We start from the raw sequence: 9,771 nt of genomic DNA, 5'->3' as shown, positions 1-9,771 counted from the left end.
AGACACATGGCAGGTTTATTTGAAATGGCTCTTACCCAGTGGTTTCAAGAAAAATCCAGGGATTGACTCACTGGTCAACCTGGAAACCTGAGCCTCAGGTAATCCCTGAAGCCAGGAGATAGAGTCAGCTCCCACCAACTACCCGGAAGAGAGTAGTTCACCAAACGTTTGGAGATATTTTCCAGCAGAAGGGATGGATGCCCTCTTCAATCCATTATCCTCTTTTGTTCCCATAACACCTTATAGAACAAGACTTACCAGCACCATTTTACAAGCTGAGAAACAGTCTTGACCATAGCAAGCAACTTGCTGAAGGCAATGCTCCCAACCTTACCAGTTCACAGCACAAAGAAAACATTTGTATGGCACATTTGGGTGAACTAATGATAATACTTGCCTAGGAAGCAAGCTCTCCTGACCCTTGTGCAATTCTTGACCCTGCCTAGCAACTCTAGAGCTGACAGACTCATTTCTTTCCACCCTGTAAGCCATTTATGGCAGCTGTTAAGACATACCAGCTGGGAAGTGCTGCTTTACGGCTGCACAGCCCACCTGAGCTTTCTGTCACACCACACCCACCTCCCTTGCTAAGCCAACCTCAGCAGTGCAGGAAACCCTACAATTCAGCAGAGCCCTTTATGGTGAGCACCACTCTTCCTTCCTATCTTCTTCCTGAGTTATATCATCAGGCCACAGGCAGTTAGCAAACCCGGTGTTGAGATAACATTTCATGGAGCATATCCAAAATGTTCAAATGACATGGTGCACTAAAACACAGACAAAGGCTTTATTTAGCCACACATACATTTCCCAGCAAGGAAGGAAAGGGTTTTAAAATGTCCTGGGGCAAGTGGTTTCTGTGTACTTCTTACAGGAAGGTGGGAAGCAGGGTGGAGGCCTACGTAGCACCATTAAGGCACAAGAAGTGCACCAATGAGGAGACAGGCAGGAAGAGGGGACTTAGAGGAAGAGACACAGAAGGATCCTTGAGGAAGGTGAAGGGGGAGGAGGGAGAGGGGAAGAGGTGACAGCTTAGGAAGGTGCTAACCTCAGATCATGCCCAGGGTTGACCAAGCCACAATCCCTAGGCCTGGGCTGGTTCAGCTGGGCCTGCCCCAGAGGAAAAAGTTGCAGCGGGAAGAAGGGTCAGTGGAAGGACCCTGGGGCCTGGAGCACATGTAGAACTGGCGGCCCAAGTTGGGTCCTGGCTTCTTCACAGTTCGCATCACACATGGCTCCCTATGACCCCCACAGAGGGGTGTGGGCAAGGGGCCCCCTAGCACAGACTTCCAGAATGAGATCTGTACCTCCTTCTCATCCTTGGACTTTGAAACCTTGGCCTGCCCCTCCACCACTTTGGCCATCACCTTGTCTTCTGGGGTCTTTGGGGTCACAAGGGTGCCCAGGCTAGGAAGCTCCAAATTAGGAGAAGCTTGGGGATGGCTGGAAGATGGCTGGAAGTAGCTTATCAGTTTCTTTTGGCCTCTGATGGAGCCAGCCTGACTTGCCCGAGGCCTGGCTGAGCGAATGCGGGCTTTGTTTTGGCGCATCTGTACTTGGGTTTGATTGCTAAGCTGCTGTGTTGACTGCTTGCACACAGAATCTTGTTTGAGATGAACTAGAAAGTGAAGGATCTTGAGCTGGGTGCCTGAAAACTCGGGGAGGAAGCGGGTGCAAAGAGATGGACACTGTTTCGCTGGCACAGAGGATACGCTCAAGACTGCACCCACAGGGCAATGGTCAGAGCCCATCACCTCAGGCAGCAGGAAAGAGGCCTGGAAGGTATCTATGACCAGGGTCCTATCCCCCAGCACATAGTCAATACGGGAACCATAGTTCAGACGGCGGGCACCAGTGAGTGTGGACCAGCAGGTGAAGGCCCCTTCCTGCTTTGGGTGGAAGTAGCGGTAGCTATCAATAAAGGCCCCTACGTGGTACCCAGCCTGGCAATCCACGTTACTGAGCAAGCCATCCATCCATTTGCGTCCTGGGTCCTCTTCAAAGTTTTCCTGGAGAAGGGGAAGGAGAACGAAGAGAGAGGCAGAACTAGATGCCTGGAACTAGAAGGGACTGACTACTTCATTTTACAGATAAGAAAACGTGGTTGTTCCCAAGACTACTGCTCAAGATCACACAATCCAGCACTGGGATTCAATTTCTATCCTTACTGATACGTTGTTTGCTTAATCAAAGCAATCCTTAGAACTGCTCATGGAAAGAATGAAAATTAGAATGTTCAAAGTGGCTGCCATTAGAAAGTAGGAATGGGGCCTGGAGTTAAGATTACTGCTGCCCTTTTATTTAAATACTCTGGCACTATTTGTCCTATTTTTGTGTTAGAGCCCTCACTGACCATCCCTCATTCCTGAACTGACAGGCTGCAGGGATCCAGGTCTGAATACTTCTTTTGACTCAGCTCCCCAATTCATTCATCCATCCAATCCACCCACTCACTCATTCAATGCAACGAATGATCAAAGAACACCAATTATGTGCCAGCTATGATGCTAGGGACAAAGTGGGAACCTGATCTCATTCTGGGGACCAATGAGGCTTTTAGGAGGTGATCTGGAGCTGAAAAGTAAAGGCTGAGCAAGACTAACCCAGGCGGAGGGTGTTACAAATTGAGAGAACAGCCTCTGTGACAGGCCTGTGAGGCATGGGGACGCCATACCTGAAAATCTGAAGGGAGACCAAACTGGGGGCCAGAAAACCAGCAGGAAATGACTATTTTAGTTCATGCAAGCAAGGGTTGATGGCCACTTAGACTAAGGTAGTACCAAAGACAGAGAAAAATGAAATTAAGAGATGATTTGGAGCTATACTCTATAGTACTTGCTGATCAACTAAATATGGGAAGGGTGGCGGGGGGAAGAAGCACAATGCTAACACAATCCCCAGGCTTCCAGTGAGAGCAACCAAAGAGATCACAGTGCTCTTTTGGGAGATGTGGGAAGTAGACATATTCTGCTGGTTTTCACAGTGTTTATCATGTGACCTGGTACTATTAGTTCTCTTGTCCTGAAAGAAAGAAGGTAGGAGGTGCGCTTAGATCTAGAAGAGTTCTGAACTAAGGAGGGAAGGCAGAAAGGTCTATGACACTATCACAGGAAGCAGCAAGAACAGCCTAAGTAAATGCCTAATGAGGAGTAAGGCAGCAAGGGACTAAAGGCTCATACTCTGCAGTGTACACCCCCGTGCCCAGCACACCGCCACCATTATCTCATTTCTGCTCATTTATGTTTACATGGGTCTTCCATAAACTAATCAAAAAATCTTCCTACAGCATTTTTTGAGCCAAGCTCAATGCTGAGCTGAACTGTACCAGCATAAACTACTAATCCCCCCCACAACTCATAATAAGGCAAGACAAGAAAGCCTTATAGATTGTGGAGCAGTAGTTCTCAACCCTGACTGCACAATAAAATCAGCTTGGGAGCTTTTAGAACATACTACTACTGGCAGTTTCTGATTTAAATCGTCAAGATATTGATATTTTTTGCAAAAGCTCCTTGTTCTGATGTGATGTCAGGTATTGAGAATCATTGGCCAAGCGGGACTCGGAAATAAGAGGTTCATACAAGAAAGGAGAGAAGCCAGGTGATGACCACCAATTCAGGGCATAGTGAGAAAGGCCAAAATCAGAATAACTTTTCAATGGGCAGAGAGAAGATGGCCTGGCTAGAGTGGACAGTGTGTAAAGATACTGAAGATAAAAACAAAAAACAAAACAAAAAAACAGATACTGGGCACACAGCAGAAAGAGCCTTGAGAGCCAGGCCTAGATGTTTTTTCTTGCATCACAGAGGTAACAGGGAGGTATTGAAGGTTCATGAGCAGGAGACATTGTATTAGGAAAATGATCAAGGCAATGTGATGTTCAAGGCCCTTGGAATCTGGCTCCCAAAGGAGCCCCATCTCCTCCCACTCATCTCCCTTCCCACATCGCCCCCTAATAGGAATGGGACCTGCAGTTCCCTAAGCACACCAAGGAAATTCTCAATGTGCACCCTTTCCTCATGCTAGAATCCTTTGCTCTCCTCGCCCCAAAGCTCTATTCTACTCATCTTTTAAGATTCAGACATTTTCAGATACCTCCCCGGATACCCAGGCTGGCCCAGGAATCCCATTTCTGAGCTCCCTAGTTGCCTGGACTGCCATCTCTGCCTCTGCCTTGAAGACACCATTCTATAATTGGCTGGTCATGTGTCCATAGCCTACCGCCATGCTGAGAGCTCTGTGGGGCCAAGAGCGCAAACTGAGTGGTAACTGGGTCCCCAGGAGGTGACTCAGGGCTAGGCCACAGGTAGGGTCAGTAATGTCTTTTGAATGAATAAACAATCCTCTGTGCTTTGAGAATAATATTTCAAACTAAATTCAGCTTTCCCATGAAAGGAAGCTGCGCCTGGCCCATAAAACCAGCATTAGCTGGCTGGCTAAACAGGACCATGGTCAGGAGTGAGGTCAGGGCCCTGGAGGGAGACTTACCATGTTGACTGCATCCCAGTGGTCGATGCGGTGGTGGGCCGTGTTCAGGTCACCCAGAATGATCACATGGCTGGAAAACACAATGGTGGGATTGTTGAGTGGACATTCAAGAGGAAAGCAGGAGTCTTAGCCCACCTACTTTCTCCCAGGCTCAAGAGCTCAGGCCACCTCCCAAATTGAGGCCAAGGTGAGAGCCAGCAGCAACTTGTAACCGCCTACCTCTCCAATTTTATCATAACGCTGCTCCTTTTACTCTTGAGCACCCTGATTCTGATCTCCAAAGGTGACACTGTTCCATTTGACATGACTCTGACTGATCTCTCTACCTAATGGTATTTTTCTGGTCCTTCGAAGGTGAACTCAGGTACCATTTCTTCTAGGAAGCCGCCCTTGTTACTCTAACCCACCCTCACTTTCCTGTCCCTCCCTGGGATAACACTTACCATTTGCTCCCAGGAACTTTACATTCCTCATCCCATTTCATCCTTAAAACTATTCTGTGAGGTAGGGACTCATCCATTCATTTGACTAAAGAGAAAACAGAGGCAGGACTGGCCTTGGGACTTCCAGTGAGTATAAGGAGGAGCCAGGACTGGTGCTCAGAGGTATCTGAGTAAACACCCATACTTGTGTCACTTTACCTGTTCCTCACAGCTCTACAGAGCAGAGACTGTTCTGGTAGGCATGCTGGTATCTGTAACCAGGCTGTGAAAAACCTCTAAAGACAAAGATCCCATATCCCTTCCAATGGAGCTTGACACAGGGCTGGGCACACAAGACAAACTCAAGGAAGCCTTGTTGCCCAGGTTTGCGGTACCTGCCAGCTGCCAGGAGGGCTTCTGCTCGGATCTGCAGCAAGCGATAGAAGCGCATCTTAAAGGCCAGCCGCTCAGGCTTCCCAGGATCGACGTGGGGGCAGTACACGTTGATTAGGGTCAAGATCTTCTCCTTCCCTTCTCGTGTACTGGGAAGAAGAGACCCCCACCCCCAGAGAAAAAAAAGTCATTTTCAAGCCTCTCCTTCCCACACAATGTGGCTTTCACTTCATGTTATCTGTGAAATGGGTGCAAAGGTGACAGAAAGACATGAATGAGCTGGCATGCACGGGACTTGGGAACTGACTATGGATGCAGCAAGTAGAGGGGCATCTAGGATGACACCCAGGTAAATCAGGTGAGATTGTTGCCATTCACAAAGATAGGACACACAGAGAGACAGCATCTTGGGGCAATGAGTTCAGCCTAGGCTAAGTTGCCTTTGGCTGTGGTAACAGGAGAGCTGGACCTCCCAGTCCTCACTGTAGAGATGGAGAACTCAAGGCTCAGAAGGGACATGATTCGCCCAGGGTCATGTAGTGAGTAACCCAACTAGGACGAGAGTCCAGGAAAGGCAAATTTGGAAAGATATAAAGGCTAGCCTCAGAATCACCAGACTCAAAAGAGTAAAACCAGCAGTGCTCAGTGACAGGGGGAGGTGGGCTATTACCAGATCTTATGCTGTGTAAGCAGGGCCCGGCCCTCATTATCCAGAGCCCGAAGCTCCTCTTGGGTGAACTCATCCATGTTTCCATAGCAACCCACATCCCCATTCTGAGTGGCAAGTAGGCCACTAAGGCCTTCTTCAGCAGCCACTGGCATAGCGCTGTCCTTACAGAAGGTGGCCACACCTGGAGACAGACAGGGTACTCTGAGCAGGCCTGGTAGCCAACAGCCTGTTGCCCCCATACAAGTCACCTGGTTCATTTTCATTAAGTGTGCTGTACTGACACCTCTCCCAACACAAAGACCATTTATGGCTCCCTAGAACCTGGGGAAACTCTACTCAAACCCTGAAATCTCAATCCTGGCATCTACAATGGCTAATGTTCTAAGTGTTGTACACAAATGCATGGTAAGTGTTCAACAAGTGTTAGTTATTATCATTATCTTTATATTTGCCCCAGGAGGTAGGAATTATCCCCATTTTCCAGCTGAGGCATAAAGAGGTTAACTTGCCAGAGGGTACACAGCTAGGAAGTCAGCTAGGATTTCAACCCAGGTGGTCTGGCTCCAGAGCTCATACAATTAGCCACCACACTATTGTGCTTCTGAGGTCCAAAGCATAATTTCATACATAAAAATTTACACATAATTTTATGTGGCTTTAGCTCTATAGACTACAATCCTATGATTCTTATTACCTTCTAATCCAATATTAAAAACCCTTTACCCCTACTTACTTTTATCACTCAAGTTCCCCAGAAACCCCCATTTACCAGAATAGCCACTCCGGTTGCGGCTGAAGCTGAAATAAGAGTTATAGCCTTCAATGATAGCTAGGGGCTCTGTCAGCACATCCCCTGGGGAAAAAAAAAGATCATGTTAGAGATAAAACTAAGACCCAGGACACACAAAGGCCCAAATTTACAGATGTAGGTTAATTCCTTGTACACCTCAGTCAGAGTTGAAAAAGAAACTGAAGTATCTTAGAGGAGGAGCTAGAAAGGTGGAGACTAGAGAGGTAATTGATATCAGAATTAGAAACAGGGGGGAACTATTGAATGTAAGGTGGAGAATTTGGTGGGAGGGAGGTGACTAGGTGACAGGAGGGAGCTGGTGGTGGGGAATGGGGATATGGGAGAGGGAACTGAGAATCTGACCTGGGAATAGGAAAAAGGAGAGGGACCTGAACTGGAGATGGGAGGAAAAGTAGTTAGGGAGTCTCAGAAGGCAGTGTGTGGGGAGGGAAGGAATCAGGAGAGTGAGCTGGGAGTGGGAGATGGGTGGGAGGGAGAGGGAATTAGGAGGACTAAGCTTGGGATGGGACCTGAGGTATAAATGATGGGAGGCTCTGAGCTGGGGAGGAGAGATGGGAGTAGAGATAAGGAGAACAAGGGATCTGATCTGTAGGTGTAAAAAGGCAAAATTAGGGAGTCCAATCTGGAGGCAAAGATGGCGTGGCAATGAAAGGATCTGTGCTGGGGGCAGGAAGGAGGAATTGGGGAGTCTGGGGGAATTATAGGGGCTGACTTGGGGTGGGAGAATGAGTGGGAATTAGAAGATCTGAGCAAGGCTACAGGCTGCAAGGGAGAGGGAATTAAGGTTCTGCTGAGGAAAGACGAGTTGGGAATTAGATCTAGGTGAACTGAGAAACAGAGGTTTAAAGGGGAGAGAGGATCAGGATTCTGAACAGGATCTAATGCAGAGGTGACAAAGACAAGGCCCATGGGCCAAATCCCGCCCTCCATCTTGTTTTATCCCACCAGGCGCCTCGTTTTTACTTTGCAGCAGCGTGAGCTCTCGCTTAACTGTTAAGGAGTAGTCACATTTATACAGCCCTAAAATTACATTCGGCCCTTTGAAAGCAGCCCCGAAGCTGATGTGCCCCCCCTCCCGAAAATGAGTTTGACACCCCATTAGACTCTAATGGGAGGGCTCTAAAGACAAAGTGAGAAAAGATGGACCAGCGGGCAAAAGTTAGCAGCAACGGGAAAGTATGGTAGGGGGGTCCTGGATTCTTGAGCGCTCACTGGTCACTTTGGTTTCCTGAAGACAGACGATGTCAGCATCTAGCTTGTCCAAAATGCGCGCCATTGCCATGGCGGTACAGTTGTTGGGCTCCTCGTCTGCCACCCCTTGCCGAGGGCTCCGGATCCCATTAATGTTCCAGCTCACCACGCGCAACATTTTGACAACCGCTAACGCCTCTCAGCTGGCGGGGAACCAGGTACAGGAGAACGCCTGGACGCTCCCCAGTCCGCCAGGACAGGCCTTCCGCCCGCTCCTGCGCTGACGTTCACCAGCGTGCCACGGAAGGGTGGAACGCACGTGAGGCGGGGCTTCAAGTTCCTCAGTTCCCATTGGCTGGAGGAGGCGGTGCGGACTCCGTGGAGGAATGAATGGCAGGGAAAAAGGCCTTCACTTGGTCTCCTCCTCCTGCTGCACTTTAGCCTATGCATCCTAGTCTGACGGCGTTTCTGCTCGCTCAAAAGTTCTGTTTGGGTTTCGAATTAGTTACAAATGAAATTTCGCCACTTTTTAAGTGAATAAACGTTGAGCGGAAGCGCGCGCCCACTGAAGCCCCGCCCCTAATGTGGCCACCGGCCCCGCTAGTGAGCAGATGGCTGCCGCGGGGTGGGGAGGGGGGCGGGGCTCAAAAGGAACAACACCGCCCTCGGAGGGAAGACGAAGAAGGGCCCTAGTGGAAACAAGACTTGGAAGAGGGCCTCTAGTTTTATTGGACGGGGGAAGTGGGCGGGAGGAGGCTGTTTCAAGCCTGCCCTGCAGTTATTTGTCTTTAGCCTTACAGCATTAAGGACGGGGCTTGGCAAATACATTCTCTTGGCTCCATTTCTGAGATAAGTAAAATTGAGGCCCAGAGAATTTAAGTGGGCTACCCAAGCTCCAAAACAGCACTATCTCTCAGTGTAGCCTATCCCTCTTCCAAATGCATTATCTCATTTCATTCTCAGAACAACCCTTTAAGGGGTATTAAGGCTAAGAGAGGTGGCGTGAATTCACTCCAGTGCCAGAAAAGCGATAGAGCCAATTTTCAAACCCTATCTTAATCTGCTCAAGAAATACTGTCTGGAGTCAGTTTTTCCTAACTACACACCTCCCCAGTTGGATCTTTTCCTCCAGGCCCCCACGGCACTCTATAGTGGGTCCATTCTGTCACTGCGCTTATCACCTTGCACAGCTACCACTGATTTCTAATTCTGTCACTAGACGCTAGCGACTTGAGAGCAATAACCAGTCTGATTCATATTGTTAAGCCCATTTCCTAATATAAGGGATAACATATACTACAGGATTCAATAAGTATTTGTTGAATAAAGTAAGGAAAATAGCAAGAGCACCAACAGGTTAATGACTTTTCAGAATACAAAAATAGAAATAATAAACCTACCCAATGTCCAGGAAAAGCATAACTTTCCATCCTTAGGTTCCTCACCCAGAATTGCAGCATAATTATTTTCCCCCCAGAATTCTGTAGCCTTAGATTCATCATCTTCAATATCTGCTGAAAAGACCCAAAGATGCTTTTCCTCCTGGAGGACTTAAAGGTTACCTTCCAGTTGTTGCCATCAGAAGATAGCTTGCGATTATAATTTAAAATTTGGTGCTTTGAACTTTTTCATGCTCTGGTGGTTATTGGTTCAGGATTGAGTCCCAGGAGTGGGATAAGTGGGATAAAGGATATGAACCTCTTTATTGCACTTACTTCATATTGCCAAATCACTTTCCAGTAAGAGATCGTGCCTACTCACCCTGAAGAACAGTCGGAAACTGAGCCCCAAGGAAA

At 48.2% G+C, this 9,771-nt stretch overlaps 1 protein-coding gene across 2 annotated transcripts; it reads right to left on the bottom strand.

Annotated features, from left to right (window-relative positions):
* Window positions 1-760: 760 nt before the first annotated feature.
* Window positions 761-8,265, bottom strand: APEX2 (apurinic/apyrimidinic endodeoxyribonuclease 2). Of its 2 annotated transcripts, XM_037153715.2 has the most exons (6): window positions 7,997-8,265; window positions 6,743-6,826; window positions 5,974-6,154; window positions 5,306-5,452; window positions 4,489-4,558; window positions 761-2,009 (listed from the first exon to the last, which is right to left on the bottom strand). In XM_037153715.2, exons 1-6 carry the CDS (start codon window positions 8,151-8,153, stop codon window positions 1,101-1,103), a joined length of 1,548 nt encoding a protein of 515 aa, XP_037009610.2. In that variant the 5' UTR covers window positions 8,154-8,265; the 3' UTR covers window positions 761-1,100. The 2 variants fall into 2 exon arrangements, with proteins under 2 accessions (XP_037009610.2, XP_037009611.2); XM_037153716.2 differs by lacking the exons at window positions 5,974-6,154; window positions 7,997-8,265.
* Between the last annotated feature and the right edge of the window lie 1,506 nt (window positions 8,266-9,771).

Source organism: Artibeus jamaicensis, unplaced genomic scaffold, assembly GCF_021234435.1.
Source record: "Artibeus jamaicensis isolate MK-2021 breed Jamaican fruit bat unplaced genomic scaffold, CSHL_Jam_final contig_1410, whole genome shotgun sequence".
NCBI lineage: Eukaryota > Metazoa > Chordata > Mammalia > Chiroptera > Phyllostomidae > Artibeus > Artibeus jamaicensis.
The sequence above is the reverse complement of the archived record's forward strand: the minus strand, read 5'-3'. Positions and strand labels throughout refer to the sequence as shown.